Source organism: Rhinoraja longicauda, chromosome 35, assembly GCF_053455715.1.
Source record: "Rhinoraja longicauda isolate Sanriku21f chromosome 35, sRhiLon1.1, whole genome shotgun sequence".
NCBI lineage: Eukaryota > Metazoa > Chordata > Chondrichthyes > Rajiformes > Arhynchobatidae > Rhinoraja > Rhinoraja longicauda.
Window position 1 is genome coordinate 11285031 of NC_135987.1, and position 17644 is coordinate 11302674.

The 17644-nt window shown below is 38.6% G+C and overlaps 1 protein-coding gene across 5 annotated transcripts in view; it reads right to left on the reverse strand.

The window, feature by feature from the left end:
* ccser2a (coiled-coil serine-rich protein 2a) overlaps nt 1-17644 on the reverse strand; it is a 356049-nt gene that overhangs the window by 127801 nt on the left and 210604 nt on the right. For all 5 annotated transcript variants that reach the window (XM_078428296.1, XM_078428297.1, XM_078428299.1 and 2 more), the window contains exon 7: nt 15831-16038. In XM_078428296.1, the coding sequence (XP_078284422.1) occupies nt 15831-16038 (208 nt within the window). The remainder of the gene's footprint in view (nt 1-15830; nt 16039-17644) is intronic.

A 17644-nucleotide genomic window follows, 5' to 3' on the forward strand; every position in this document is an offset into this window, starting at 1 on the left:
TAACAACTTAGACTTGAATCATGAAAAATGGTGCCAAAACATACAACTCTTGTATACTGTGTCAGTGTACTAATCATATACATTTGTACTTAACTAAGATTGTGGTTATGTGTGTGGTAAGACTTTTACTAAAATGTGTGCAAAAAAGTAACAGTCTCAAAATAGAACTGCTCGGAACTAATAGGGAAAGGAATTTCTTCATCTAGAATATGTTAATTCTTTGGAATTCTTGACTGAAAAATAGCTGTGGAGACTCAGTGACTGAATACATCAATGTAGAGATTAATACATTTTTTGGATATTGGGGGATTTGAGGCTATGATTAGAACTGAAGAGTGGCACAAGGCAAACGATCAACAATGAAAATATTAAATGGTGTTAACAGACAATAACCTAATGTTCTAGTCAGCAGTAGTATTGATTGCACACCTTTTGTTGACTGCAATTCTCCTCTATACTCTCCTCTTACTTCAGCAAACATGTGAGTTTACAATCGGCTTCTGCCAATGATTTGTAAGTTTATCACATCTTCAGATCTCTTATACAATAATGGATTATTCTCCTGTTTATTCCTCATATGTATTCAAAAAGGAGTGAAAAATGAAAAGTGAAGGGAGAAAGGAGTATGGAAAAATTAATAAATTAACAGTTCAATTTTACACTCTCTTCAAAATGAGAATGGAAATATTGCATGCTTGTGATCAAATTTGAGGAAAATTCTTTATGCTCAAGTTGGCTCAGTAATAAAAATAAGCAAAATGTAAATATTGTAATCTGATACAAATCAGAGGGACTTAACTTCATAAAATCCAATCGACTTCTATGATTTTTAATGCAATAACCAAATATTTACATTCTGTGGAAATTTCATTTTGTTTCATTTAATGTGACAGTAGTTTTATGAAAAATGTAATGGAACTGGTCTCATAGCACCTGAGTATTCGTAAATGACCACAAGGGAAGATGAGAATATGAGAAATCATTGGTATCTTCACAAGTTAAAGGATTAGGAATGACAGTATGAATGCTTAAAGTTCACTGGAAGGTGTGCATGTAGTTTCTAGTTTATTACATTTGTTGATTCTCAATTTTCCCAAAATATCTTTTAACCACTTCATTGCTGTTGGTCTTGGGCAGTTTAAAATATCATTTGAACATTAACATTGGTTTTAATCACAGAGTACAGCGAGTCTCATTTCACAATCAGGTTTCCATTACATGACACTGCCGAAAAACTGTTTAGAAGGATTGAAAGTACTTTTTATTTTAAACTTATTTAGCACACAGAATAACAGGCTGAAGCGGTTTAAGGACAGTGATCAGATAGCTTTCACAAGAAGAGTGGTTGACCTGCCGCTCAGTTATCTGCCTTTGATGATGAAACTAGTTTATATGAAACCACACTACTGTGCAATAGCCAATTAATATGGCTATTAAACTATATAAAAAATGTAATTTATCTGGTCTTATTTCATCTGAACCTCCACAATATGACCATGATTGAATATGAAAACATGAAACAAAAATAATTGCGGATAGTCAAAGGTTTTGTCTTGGAATCAAGTATTTCTTAGCTTTTTAAAAAAAGATACATGTCTATTAGAAAGAATGAAGAACGTGTTTCACCACGCATCTTCTTGATGTGATGTATCCAAGAGAGAGTTAGATGTACTGTAACTCTTAGGGCTAACGGAATCAAGGGATATGGGGAGAAAGCAGGAAGGGGTACTGATTTTGGATGATCAGTCATGACCATATTGAATGGGCGGTGCTGGCTCGAGGGGCCGAATGGCCAACTACTGCATCTATTTTCTTTGTTTCTATGTTTCTCCTCAGGATATTCCAAAGTAGACAGCACAGTGGCACAGCAAGTAAAGCTGCTGGCTCACAGCACCAGAGACTCAGGTTCGATCCTGACCTTGGGGGTCATCAGTGTGGAGTTTGCATGTTTTCCCTGTGGCCTATCCAGACATTGGGTTCCTCCGGGTGATCAGGTTTCCTCTGTTGCCCCAAAGATGGATGTACGTATTGGATACCTGCAGGAAGTGGAGTTCCATGGGTAATAGAGCGGGGAACCTTGCAGTTTGTAATATATGTAATTGATTTGTATGTGGAGTAGGAGGCATGATCAGTAAGTACACTGTTGACATGAAGATTGGTGGAGTTGTTAGTAATGTGGAGGTCGCTTGAGGCTGTCAATGTGCTGGTGAATTGGTTCGAGAAATGGTAAATTTAATTTAATCCTGATAAATGTGAGATGATGCATTATTAGAAGGTTAATGAAGCTGGGGCACACACCATCAACAGTAGGTCAAAGGATTATTGAGCCAAACAGACCTTTGTGTACGGCCAAAGATATGTGGAGCGCAGATAGATAATGCGGTTTAGAAAGCATATGTGATATTCTCCTTCATATCTCGGGCTACTGAATGCAAGAGCAGGGAGATTATGCTCTGATTTTATAAACGAATGGTCAGATCTTATTTGGAGTACTGCGTGTGTTTCAGGTTACCACACCATAGCAAAGATTAGGTAGTGTTGGAGAGGGTGCAGAGTACATTCACCAGGATGTTACCTGTCATGGAACATTACAGTTATGAGGAGAGGCTGGCTAGATCTATGACCCTTGGAACAGGAGGTTAAGAGGGAACATCACAGAGGTACATAAAATAATGAGAACTGTAGATAGAGTAAATTGAAGGAAATTTTCACCATACATGAGGTAGATAAAATTAAAGGGTCTAGATTTAGGATAAGGGACATGGCTTTAGGGTATGCCGTAAGTGATTAGTAGGTAGAAATACCCATATGCTGGTTAATACAGAAATACACAAAGGGGCACAAAGTGCTGGAATAACTCAGCAGGTCAGGCAGCATCTCTAGAGAACATGGATAGGTGACGTTTCGGGTCGAGACTCTTCTTCGGTCTTAAGTAGTACCTAGACAAACACTTGAATCCCCTCAGCATGGAAGCGCAATGGGGTACATTTGTCAAGTGCTGTAACATGGGATTAATATGGATGGGTATCCACTAGTTAGCGTGAATATTATGGGTCAAATGACCTAATCCCATGTTGCATGAACTAAATTTATATCCTGCAATGCCCATGTCCCTTCAGCCTCTTGTCTACAAATGGTCCAAAACGATGAATGGAAAATGCAATTTCTACCGACACCAATTCAGTTAAAGGGTGAAAAAAGACACAAGGAATAATTTAACAAAGTCATAATAAAACGAAGATAAATATATTTAAAATATGGTTACCATTTAAATACACAAATGTAATCATATAATCTTGTAATCTCACGTTATCTTCTAACTAAAATTCATAAAATTAAAATTATAGTTGCACCTGTCAGAAATTTGATGTAAAAAAAACAGAAAATGATGGGAATATTGAGCAGGCCAATCAGCATCTGAGAAAAATGAAACAGGGCTAATGCTTCAAGTTGGAAAGCCTTCATCAAAGATGCATTATTCATAATTGAAGCGAGTTTCTTTCAGATAGTTACATCAAACCCAACCAGCAACTTCAAAACTGATTTGATTAACCATTTCTTCACTAAACAATGGAGAAGCGTCAAAATATCTGACAGCCACACCAACAAATAGATAGAGCCAGCAAACATCTTCAAAAAGATATCTTTCATCACATTCCCAGGTCAGAGAGAGCAAAGCAATTCTACAGGAGAAATAGGTCATTGTAACTCTACAGGTATAAATATATAGTGTCAGGATTCAAGTTTGAACGAATTTTTTTTTGAAATAAATGGCCTAAAAATTCAAAACCAGCATGCTGGTTTACAAGGAACTCAAGTTATTGATACATTACTATTTCCAATATCAATGTTTTCATAAACTAAAGAGCCAGAAGAGCACATTTTCTAATGAAACCTGACATTGTTTTAGCATGGTACCGGACACTAGGAACTAATCTGATGGGATTTACACTTAGCATTAAGGCAAGTTCAAACAGTATTTCTCACTTCTGCACCACAGTTAGCAAACCAGTCACTTTTTATTCTCACCCGTGTCGCTAACAGCAGTGCTTCGGCCTCTTCATTACAACACGAGAGACCTTGCAAATTAACCCAGACAAGCTATTCTATCCTGGCTAACAACATCAGCTTGTTTCCTATGCAATGCTGATTGCCTATCAGACACATTATTAGAGCAGATACAACATTTGAGCACAATTACATGGCCCTCCAACACCTACATTTCAATCTGTCAGCCAGTTCCTGATCAATGGGAGCAAAATCTCTCATTTAATTCAGATCAAAACACAATATGAAATCTGGATCTTTGATGCCTCAATTAGACAGCACTTGGATTGTCAACTGACAAATGCAATTATTTTCCTTTCAGCTTGTGTACCTATTTTCCCACATGATGGTGATACAGAAGAGTGAAACCAATCAGCTCAACTAATGCATCCATGGAAACAGCCAATTTACCACTCCATCAAAATATCCAACTGCTTTATTAACAGAACATCTGTGATATTGTTACCAATATCGTACCAATCACCTTTAATGCACCAAAGCACGCAATGAAATCAGTCCCAAATTTGTCTGGGTGTCTGCTGAAGTCAGTCATCTGAATGTCTGAAGTGGATGACTATGGGTTGAAATCACCACCCCAGACACCTCAAGAAAACTGAGAGAAAAAAAATGGATAATGCTGGTGCAGTCCGAGAGGGTACAACCAGTTTTCAGTATATCTGAAATCCTGTTTACCCTCTTGGGCAGACACATGTGATCCTATTGTACTATTTCAAAGTAGCATCACCCTAGTATCCAGACTACTGGTAGCCCCAAAGATAATGTCACCAAAATAGATTATCTGTTTATTACAACATTGTAATTGCAAATTGGCCAATGGCTTTTGTTACATCATAATAGTGATTTTCCTTTCAATACTTAATCATAATACCAGAGGATATCAAAGACATTGTAGAAATTCAAATCTTTATTTTGTTTATTTCATTATTTTGTATCAACATCCTCTAGCAACCATGAATTAAGCAGAAACAATGTTCTGGATTAAACGTGTAAGAAGGAACTGCAGATGATGGTTTAAACTGTAGGCACAAAAAGCTGGAGTAACTCAGCGGGTCAGACAGCATCTTTGGAGAAAAGGAATAGGTGACATTTTGGGTTGAGATCATTCTTCAGTCTGAAGAAGGGTCTCGACCCGAAACGTCACCTATTCTTTTCTCCAGAAATGCTGTCTGACCCACTGAGTTATTCCAGCTTTTGGTGTCTATCTTCTGGATTAAACTATTATTTCTGGTTTGTGCGTTGTAAAATGCAGCGGGTTCACTTTCATTTGTCTTCTTCTGAGACTGAACCCAAGTTTGTTAACTCCCATTTATATGTCAGTCCTCTGGCATTGGAGAAGGCCATGTTATCTTTCCCTTGTGGCTCATTAATCAGAAATTAATACAATATTACAAGTGCAGCATTACCTCAGCTGGACAACTTCAGGCTTCCGATTTGCTGCTACATTTGGTTTTCTTTGTTAATTATTGCTCTGCCACTCCTGGCAATAGTCCACCATCAGTCACACATCTTTTATTGCATCTCTGAGAAATAGTCGGTGTTTGCATTGAATACATTTCCTTGATATGACTCTAGGCTGTAGTGATGCCGCATTCTTATTTCAGAATCTGCCGCAGAACACAATGTATGGTCTGTACCAAATGTAAAATAACTCTGGTGCAGTGTTAACCTGCTAGCTGAGGGTGGAATCTATTTGCACAGGATCACTTTATAAGGTGCACGGTAGTAATTGTAGGTTTTTAAATGTTTACACTGTATTGATACTCCAGCTATATTGAAAGTATTCGCATTAAACCCAGTCAAACATATGCCTACAAAATATATTGGGAATTCAGAACAGAAATTATGGGAATCCCTCAGTAGTTCAGAAGAGAACAAGAAAATATGAGGGGAAAAAAGTGCTGGAAGAACCCAGCAGGTCACCTTACATCTGTGGAGGGAATGGACTGATGATGTTTTGGTGCAGGACCCTACTTCAGACAGATAGAGTTGGGGGGAAAACTAAAAGAGACGTGGGGGTGGGCAAAGCCTGGCAAATTAGGTGATGGCGAGTCAGAAGATGGTGAAAGGTAGTGACAAAGGCTAGAGGTAAAAAGGAGATTAAAGGGTGACAGATAAGGAAAGAAGAGGAGTGAAATGCAAAACTGCTCGCTAGATGAGCTTTCCATTCCAAGAGATCCAAGGTGCCCTCCTTTTCAGCAAACAATGTTTCCCCCTCTGCTGTAGAGGGAGCCTTCAGCCGTGCCTCCTGTTTCCTGCAGTTGCCCAGAGGAACAAGGATGGAATTATCCTGCTCCTCATCTTTCACCGCACCAGCCTCCACATCCAACTCTTCATTCTCTGACACCTTCAATTCCCACTACTTTCTCCTTTCTGTAGAGGCTACTCAGTCTGCAACCCCTTGGTTCACTCATCCCTTCCCACCCAGCCTGCCCCCTCTGTGCTCTTTAACCACATGAGATGCAACACTTGTCCCTGCAACCCCTCCCTCACTTCCGTCCAGAGATCTCAGCAACCCTTTTAGGTGAGACAGAAGACATGAGATGCAACACTTGTCCCTGCAATTCTTCCAACCTTGTCTATTGCATATGGTGCTCCCAATGTAGCCTCCTCTACATTGGCAAGACCAAGTGTTGACGAAGCGACTATTTCGCAGAACACTTGCACTGTCTGCAAAGGCAGTTGTCAGCCATTTGTACTCCCCTTCCCATTCCAATATTGACCGCTTGTCCTCTGCCAGAGTGAAGCCATATGCAAACTGGAGGAACAGCATCTCATCTGCCTACAATCCAACTGCATGAACATTGAATTCTCCAATTTCAAATAATATTCCACTACAACCTCTAAATCACACTCTCCACTAACAGGTGCACAAATATTTCTCCCACCCCCCTGTTCAAGCTTCTCCTTTCCCCTCCTCCATACACTCATCTCCCAATCTCCCATCTAGTCTCTCATTTCCATTTGATCTCTGCTCTTTCCCACCCCCATGTTCACAGGCTTTCTCAGGCTTTATGTTTCAATCTTCATCATTTCTTATCTGACACCCTTTTGTCTCCTTTCCATGCGTCGCCTTTGTCACTATCTCTGCTACCTCCACCCATCTGCCAGTACCTCCCTTAACTACAACCACCTATCACTTGCCAAGATTTGCTCTACCTCACCTCCCTTTTCCAGCTTTCTCCCCACTGCTCCAACAGTCTGAAGAAAGATGCTGACCCAAAATGTCATCCTAGGGAGGAGCCAGCGCTGCCGTCGCAGCTGCGGCTTGCCTGCAGTCCGTCTGTCTTTTGTGTTTTTTGTTGTTTTTGTCTCAATTGTAGTGTTAATATGATGTAGTGTTGTATGTTATGTTTTGGGGGGGGGGGGTGGGAGGGAACGGGAACTGTAACTGTAACTGTAACATTCTCTCTCCAGAACGGAGACGCGACCTTTGTTCTGTATCGTGTCTCCGTTCCCGTTGCGGCCTACCACCGGCCATGCACCTGGGACCACCTGGGTCTCTGGTTCGCAGAGCCCGCGGTCCGGACTCACCACCTGTGGCGCTGGCTGCCTGCGAATGCTGCGGGAACGGCTGTGACTCGTCTCCGGAGGCTCCGGCGCGGGCCGCGTGGATGTCGGAAGCCCGCAGGCCCCTGGATGGGGGCCGACATCGGGAGCTCCGGCAGCGGCAGAGGCAACGTGTTCGCCCGCCCCGAATCGCGGGGCTTGGGTCGGCCCGCCGCGGACCTTTCACCATCCGGCGCGGCCTGAAATAGGCCATGGACCTTTCACCATCCGGCGCGGCCTGAAATAGGCCGCGGGATTTTTTTTCACCGCCCAGCGGGGGCTTCAATATTGGGAGCCCCGACCGCCCCAACGTGGCAACTCCAACAGCCTGACCGCGGGACAAGACGGCAGGGAAGAGAAAAAGACATTCTGGCCTTCCATCACAGTGAGGAGGGACTGGAGGAGACTCACTGTGATGGATGTTTCTTTTTGTTTGGTGTTAGTTGTGATTGTAAGTGTTATTGCATTTTTATTGATTAATCTTATTGGTCTTATTGTTCAACTGCGGGTAATGTTTCATTTTACTACACATTTATGTGTATGTAACAAATAAACGACTATTGACTATTGACTATTGACTAGTTCCTCTGGCACTTTGTTTTTTGCTCAAGATTCCAGCATCTGCAGTCTCTGGCATCAACAACCAAATGTGGTGCTGAAGTAAACTTACAGCAGTGTGAGGGCTCCATTTAAAAACAGATACTGTCAACTTGAACCAGCATTCCTAACTATAACTTTCAGCACTTGGGTTCAAGTTATAATAAAAACTCTGATGAAATATACTGCATTGCAATCACTTCCACTTCAGATTACCTTATATCTGCTATGCATGTCCCCAGAGCTACTGCAAATGTCTTAAAAATCGCATTAGCCTTATTTTCCTCTTTTTTATAACTAATTATACAGCAATTTCAGCTTCACATTACCATAATGTAAAACACAAAATTGTTACTGGTTATTAAAGTGAAATATTAGGAGTTTTACATGTGGCTTCCAGTGATGCACTGAACCACAATCAAATTTCTTCTTCCTAAATGACCTAAGTAATTTAAAAAATAACGACGATATTCCTCTTTGTTCCCAGATCAGCAGCAAGTTGTCTCCAAGATGACTCTTTCTTCAAGTTTACAAATGAACTGGCTCTATCTAATGTGCAACACTCCCTTATCAGAGTTTTAGTTGCCCAAATTAAATTTTTATTTTTGGTTGCAAGTCACATAAGGTGCAAAGAAGGATGAATGCATCTGCAATAGATTTGCATGACTCTTACCAACCATAAAAAAGGAATTCCAAGTTAACAGTTTCTGTGAAAATAAAACAGGACCAGAGATCAATTGTCTGAAATCAATAGGATCTAGCCATCTAATGCTGAAGTCCATGTAAATCAAGAGGATGATTTAAGTATTAAACAACAAAAAAACAATCAAAGAGAAGGAAAAATAATTAAACAAGTGTTTTTCTGATTTAGAAACATTAAGCTAAAAATGCTTGCATTTTAATTTCTTCCACAAAACACTTGGAAAATTCAATTATTTTGCATTAGTAATCAAGGCTCATTCCATTTAAAAGTTTTATTAAATTATCCTTGCCTGACATCAGTAGCTGATGATGCTACTGTGATTGGTTTCAGGACATTGTTGTGAGATTGAAGCTGCTGCCAATAGTAATGTTGTTTTCAATCAGTAGAACTTCCAATCGTAGTGGCATTTCTTTTAGGTTTACTGAAATACTAAAACTGCATTGTTCTACACCAATCTTCCTTCCACCAAGGTCAAAGCAGCCAAGCAACAAATATGAACCTATTACTTTCTGAGTTTATGTTATTGGACCCAGTAGGAGACCAGAACATGTTTCATTGGGAAGATTTTTCCATTATAAACTGGAAAACTGGACTGCACATAATAAATTTCCAACAAATGCTTGTTTTGCTTATTTTATTGCAAAAAGATTTTATTATTTCACCAGATTCTGAGGAGAAAATGGCTTGTATTGACATATAGCTTGTTTTCTTTCCCTAAATGCCATTTTATCAGGTACATAAACAACTGGGGGAGAGCAGACATCATATAGAAGCATATTCAATTACCCATTCATTAGCTGCATAATCCATTTGTACAGTTATGGTGGCATGAGACGCCAGTTTTACACAGTGCTGGGACTTGGATACACATCAGTGGGAATATGGCTGATTCATTGAGGCTTTTCAGAATAACTGTCTAAAGGGTTTGGATGGAAATTGAGGGTAAGGACTGGAGAAGGTTCCCAGTAGAAGAATAGTAATTCCATGGGATCACATTCGATTTAGATTCTGATCTGATAAACCTCTGCTGGCAAGTGATAAACTCAAATATTGAGAACAGCAGCAGGACTTGTATTCATTGTCCTGCAGGCTGAGATTGTCTTGCATGGTCAATATCATTCCAAAACTCAATATACAACAAATGCTGTTCAATGAAATGGCTGACATGAAGATGACTGACATGCTCTGTTAGTTTTCCTGGTTCCAAATTACTTAGTATAGCAGTTGTGACTTTGTTATCAGTTGAGTTAAGATTCGGTTTGCTATAATGTAAGCACGATGCACATGTTTCACATGGTCCTTTTATGGCTTTTAGATAATTGTTCTCGTCCTAAATGGGAAAGTCCTAAAGGGGCACTAAATGGGAAAGTGCAACACGCACTGTTTGGAATGTGAAAGTGTTAATCATAACAATGTGACACTGAATCTCATATTTCAGCAAGGGTACACTGCCAGTACATTATGACCTTTATCTATTAACAAGCAATGCCATTTACATACCCACTGATCTCTAAATGAGCTCAGCTGTCAAATACATAGTCATGAAAATGGGCAATTATTCACTGCCATTTTAGCTATTATTTAATGGAAATCCACATCTCCATTACAGATTTTTGAAATATTCATGCAAAGTTATTAGTTTTTTTATATTGGAGACCTTCAGAATAACTTAGTTTACTAAAACTTAGTTTAAGAACTTAGTTGTGCTGCATTCAATAGAAATCTTATGGCCTTGCTTGCAATATCTCTACCGCTTGAGGCTCATCATTTTATGTTTATCGATTTTTTCCCAAGTGTACAGATTACAGAAAAGGTCCCAAGTTTTGGCATGAATTCAGTTGCAGAAATCTTTAGCAAGTCGGAACAAGATGCCTCCTATTTTCTCCAAACTGAATCCTAATGTTCTACGCCTTCCTTTTGTCTGTGTTATGCTTCCTTCCTTAGACTGGTGTGACATTTTGTCCACACTAGGTTGATTGTACTTAAAATATTTGGTTGTGCATCACTGTATAAGTTACAGAGAGGAAAGATAAAACTGAGCAACAAATAAGCCACTATTTCAGCGGACACCTCCCAAAGAAAAGTGAAAGTAGGAAGTATAATGAAACATTGCATTCCTATTTTGAACTATAATAATGAATTAATGATGATGCTTGCCAATATTCTGAGGTTAAAAAAGGATCTAGTGGAGATTACTCAAATGGATAAGCAGGCTTCACAAGCTTTCTACCAAAAGTACACATCACACCCTGTGGATCAGCGAATTCTACATCAACTGGAATAAGTGGTTCACAATGGCCTTATCAGCAAACTCATCTTGAAACACTGGTGACAAATCATCCTCTAGGATAATCCTCAACACTTGTGCCCCACAAGGATGCGTTCCGGAGAGTTGTATAAATTGCCCAGACCATAATGCAAACAAACTTCCCTTCCATTGACTTCATCCACACTTCATGCTGCCTCAGCGAGATCACCAACATAAATAAAGACCACTATTACCCCCAGTCACTCTGACTTCTCCCCTGTCTCATTAGTCAAGAAGTACAGAAGTTTGAAAATGAACACCTCAGATTCAGGGCCAGTTTCTTCCCAGCTGTTAGCAGGCAACTGAATCGACCTCTCACCAGCTAGAATGAAGTTCTGACCTCTCATCTACCTCATTGGAGACCTTTGAACTATTTTTAATCGGACTTTATCAGATGTTAATCTTGCACTAAATGTTATACTCTTTATCTGTAGATTATGGATGGCTTGATTGTAATCACGTATAGTTTTTTTCTTTGACTGGAGTCAACAAATCTGCTGAAAAAACTCTGAAATTTACTTTGGAAGGAGGCAATCTAGTGCCAATTATTCACTATTTGGAGTTTTGAAGGCTTTATTTCAAAGTCCCACGGGGGTGCCCTTCCATGCACTTCAAAAAATTATCAGTTCAAAATGCATTTCAATAAATACAACAGCTTTGCCTGTATTCGAATAAAATCTAATGCAAATATTATACCCAAACAATGTTGCTAGGCACAGAAAACAAACCACGTTCTCTTATTATTCTGCACTTAAAATATGTCAGATATAACAAAGCCCAGTCTGGAAAGAAGTGATTAAAACAAAATCCCCAAGTAAATAGTAACCTATTCAAAGAGACCACGAAGTGGGTAATAAACATAGCACAAAAAGTAAGGAAATGTGTGTTTGGTAGATTATTTCTTTGTTGTAACAATGCTTCTTGGCAATAAATCTTATACCGTTGGAAAGCCTGTTTATTTCCCTTTTAAATGGTGCCACATTTATAAGGAACATGCATTTGTGGGATGAGCAGCAGAGCTGAGTATATGGGTTGCGCCCATGAAAAATTTGCCAAATCTCTGCCAATGCCAAACAGCTTATTCTGCCATTGACTCTTGTTCGGTGTTGTTTGGTGGATTGTTTGGTGGATTGGATGATTGAAGTCTGAAGAAACAAGACATATTGGCAATTTAACAATTTATTCATTTAATAAACAGGAGCCACAGTTGCGTGTGGAAGAACCATACACAGCCATAACAGCCTGGCACCTCCTCCTCATGCTGGTCACCAGCCTGGTCACACACTGTTGTGGGATGGCATCCCATTCTTGTCAGCACCTGGGGGTACCAGAAGCTCAAAACAAGAGTCAATAGCAACAGCAGAATAAGCTGTTTGGCATTGGCAGAGATTTGGCAAATTTTTCATGGGCGCAACCCATATACTCAGCTCTGCTGCTCATCCCACAAATGCATGTTCCTTACAAATGTGGCACCATTTAAAAGGGAAATAAACAGGCTTTCCAACGGTATAAGATTTATTGCCAAGAAGCATTGTTACAACAAAGAAATAATCTACCAAACACAAATTTCCTTACTTTTTGTGCTATGTTTAGAAGTAGACAGTTCTCACTGATTCCAATTGTTATTCTAGTGGGATAATGGGTAATTTATTAGGAAGTTGCCAATCTAATGAAAATCATGTAACTTACAAAATAACCTTGCTTACAATTCCCCAGATGATCAGCATCTTTGAAGAAATAACATATTTTCTTGGTAGATAAATGTTAGAAAAAGTGGAAATGGGGGGAAAAAGCTGTAGCCTCTAAATGGATTGTTAGGTCATTACGTCATTAGTCCAAGACTGTCATAGAAAGGAAGGAAAAGACAAGGAATGGTTTTCTACAGCAATGAGTTACTGAAACACAGAATGCTCTAGCATATAGTGATTGAGGCTGAGACTCTTAAGGCTAATGAATAATTACTGGCAACAGAGTAAAAAGAAATAAAGCAAAAGATCCATTTAGGTTGCTCTTATCCAGAGGTGGCATATAGGTGATGAGTTGAGTGAATTTAAAATTGCACAGTCTTCATTAATTGCATAATAAATGTTTAAACAATGTATGAAATAAAAAGAGGACAAGCTAACTCAGCCCTTCACGTCAGTTCTGCCATTCAATATCATGGTAGATATCTTACATCCAGATACTTCGCTGAACTAATTACGTGATATCAAAAATTGTAGCGATCACTCTTTGTAACTCCTCTGGGTCCTCTACACAGCCATTAATGTCACATATTTTTGTACCATCAGCAAGAAGTCCACTCTCCATAAATTCACTCTCCATACTATAATTTTTTTATTTAATTTGCCAGTCTCTTTATATATAAATATTATATTTGTCATGTTAAACACACTTTTAATTTCCCAATTCATACTATGCCCTAAAGTAACACTTTCATATGGAAGCCAATATAAAACTCTTACCAATCTAACCTTTCTCCTGCTGTTACTTATCCAAACAGATTCTATTCTTGATTTTCTAACTAATATTAATCTTCTCTGCATTTCTATCTCATTCTGCAACATCAGAACTACTTATCCTTTTCCATTATTTTCTTGCTCTGCTAAAGATATTCTGGAACATTTACTTTCCAAAGTCATTTTGCAACCATTTCTTGAATGACATTTTGACTGCATCTATTTTTGCTATTAATTCTCCTACTTTGTTATGAATTTAGTGTGCATTTCTATAAAGAGCATTCATTTTGAGAATTTTTAAACCACTTTTCTCTTTCTGACTGTAATTGGAAATTATACTTACATTTATATGCACTTTCTGAAAATCCCATTGTCATTATTTATTTTGCCACCCTATACTATTATTTTGTCCCTTCTCTTTTGTTTCCAAATATCCCCCTCATCAAAACCCTTCCACCCACCATTTTGATTGCACCTTATCTCCATCCCAAGGTATGAGGTTTGCTTACATTCCAGTCTCAGTTTGCCCCAAGATTCAAAACCCACACATTGAATTCACTGATTGAATCTATTCTACACCAATTTGTACATTTCTCAACTCACAATCAATCCATTATTACTTTTGTGGCGCTGATTTTTATCTTGTGGTGTGTGAGTGGTCCTTGATTACTCTGGCTGCTTTCCTCATCAATCGTACTGTTGATGAGTTCAACAGTGAGAAAGAAAAAAGATTGCAGAATATACTGTGAAAGCCATAGAGAAATAGCAGATACAAAAGTGTGAGGACATTTGTCTTTCTATAAGATTTTCTCCATCCCCAAGATGTCTTAACCCAGGTAGTTAGATGAAAGCAGAACCTTCGGGATGCACATTCATATTTGCCAAGGTCAAACCCCATTTATTAACTAAGGCATCCCCTAATTAATTTTAGATCTCCGCATTAATTTCTATTTCCAAACGCCAAAGCTCCAAACAGTACAAAAATTTAACAACTCAATTCAAAAGTTGTGTATGGAAACCAGCCTTGACTCTTCAACGGACCTTTCATATGCTCAGGATGTATCTCTGATCTTCCAATCTACCACATTGTAACCCTCACACTTTTGTATCTGCTATTTCTCTATGGCTGTAACAGTATATTCTGCACTCTGTTTTCTTTCTCTCTGTTGAACTCATCAACAGTACGATTGCACTCATCAATAGTATGATCTGGTATGATCTGCTTGGACAGCATGCAAACCAAAAGTTTTTTTCTGTAGCTCACTGCATGTGACAATAACAAACCAATATCAATACCAATATTGAGAATTAGTGGAGCAGATGACAAAAAAGTCCTCTAAAAATTTGAAAAAGAGCAGGACTTGTAACTGAGTTAAAGAAAACATTATCTTGAATAAAACCTACTTTTGTTTTATTGTTTATGCTGTCACTATGAACCTTTAATAATTTCCCTGCAAAACAATAGTCGAGACGTATCTGAAAATGTTACTGTGATAGGCAGTGCCACTACAACCTGACACAATTATAACAATGGAAATTACTGGCAGCTTCTCCTTTACTGCTGTTTGAATCAGTTACACATGGTGTTCTTTCCTCATCAAAATATGACAGAACTGCAGCTACTCGCTGTACTAAATATTTTTCCCATTTCCCATTCCCCTCCTAAACATGACTATATGTCTAAATGAATAAACAAAATGACAAGCAGTTGAACTATTAATGCTTCAGCACTAAGGTTATTTGATTTAATGAATCTTTCAACATTGTTGAAGAACTTTATGGCTAAACCAATCTGAATATTTTACTGCATGCAGCAATCAGGTCACAGAGATGAAGTTACACGTGTTGGAGACCAGATGTGAGAACAGGAAGACTTGTTTTCAACATAGGTTAATTATATTTTGCAATAAAATTATTTTTGCTTTGAAAATAATCATGCAGAACCACCCTAAATAGAAAGTTGATTATGGCAGAGGGAAATTAAAGTAACTGTAAAGGTTTGTGCCTAAAACTTTGCTATTCTTTGAAAAATAGTTTTTCTGGACTTTTGTCTTCCATCTTAATTATGCATCTCATGACAGTAGCTTTAGTATCGAATAAGCACAATGTGGACAGCAAGCTTAGTTAAATGCAAATTTAAAGAGTGTACCTGTTGCAGCAACCTCTTCAGTTTAAGTATCTGGGTCTTAACAGCTGTGCAGTCATGTACCATGTGCCTCAGTGTCAGGACATCCAGCATCACGGTGCTCTCCGCCACAGGCCGTGAGGATCTCATGTGATTAGTGGGAGGGTGATAATAACTTGAAGCTGCATGCCAATCAAACTGGTCCACTGGAAGCTCCTGGGAAACGGGGCTCCTGCAGAGGAAAAAATAAAGCATGATCACTTCTCAAATATTAAGTAATAGAATTAAAACTAATATAAGTCCTAGAATCTCCATAAACAGGCCATGGATTTAGACAGGCAGTGTCAAACAACTGTTCTGAAACTATTCGAACCGCAAAAAGCAGATACACATCTTGGCTTTACTTTAACATTACTAACAGCCTATTAAATCCTGCTTAAATCAAAGAACAAAATTTGACAATATCTCATTTTTAGTGCTACCGCAAGGTCAAAATGGGTATTCCTTTGCTGAAATTAAATTAGGTTCCGGTGCTGCAATAAATGCTGGAAGCAGCCATTCGGACAACAGACATTTTAGAACATTAGCCTGCCAAGTTATGAGAACTTTAACTTGAAACAAGCCAATGATGGAATATTTTTGATTTCACAGAGGTGTTATAAATCTTCATATTATTTAGTCAAGTTTTCCACAAGTTTGATCACAAAAGATGTGCAGAACATTCAGCAGTGCTAATAAAGTCTTTTGCCATTTTATTTTGCAACACAATCTAAATCAGATTCAAAATCAAATTCAGTTTCAGGTACATTTTATTGAATTTAATGTCATAACTGCTGCCCTATCTCAGATGATCTTTCCATATTTTTTACTTTAATTCCGCAAAGCCTACAATCAATGTATTATCTGCCTTACTTCAATTCATTTCTCATCCTAGCTTCACTGTGCCTCAATTACTTGAATGATCCCCAGGCACCAAGGCTCTAAACATTTCAACAGGCTCTCATAATATTCTTCAGCCCTTTTTCAAGTAACAATCATCCATTACAGCAAGGTACCTACTTTTCCAACAGTTCAATATCACGATACAATTTATTTAAATCATCTGCATGTCTGCAGCTTTATAACTGAATTATTTTGTTTACCATTCTTTTTAAACCACCAAAACAGCCACCTAAAACTCATGCACAGGAAGTTAAGCATTAACCCGCCTCCCATCCAATTTCTCTTCCCTTTGTAAGGCCGTGCACAAGATACAAAATAGGAGGAGGCCATTCGGCCCTTCGGCTCCATTCTTTGCATTCAATGTCTTTTCACCAGTGTAATTTTTGTTTTCCTCTTTTTACATCAGCGTATATTAAAAACACTATAAAAGCACAAGAAATGGTTTACCCTCTTATCCCGGGTCCGAAATACTGTTTAGTGCTGCAATATTAGTTTCTCGCGAAATGATTCACTGATATGTCAATTGGAAGTTTTCTCGGGGTTGAAATGTTACGAAATTATATGATAAAAAGCAATCTTTGCGACAATATTCTGCAGAAGAAACATACATTTTAGCAACTTTCTGTATCAAATCACTCTCACTTGGTAGCAACAAAACCTTCCTAAGAGTGAACGCATGGAAAGCAATTGGCCTGGATGAAGTCCCCAGCCGAGTCCTCAGAACCTGCATGGACCAGCTGGCAGGAGTATTCACATCTCATTACTCCATTCTGATGTCCCCACCTGTTATAAGAAGACTAGTATCATATTGATTAATTGATTGTAGCGGTGCCAAAGAAAAGCAAGGTAATCTGCCATTATGACTGCTGTCCAGTAGCTATGGCATTTACTGTCAT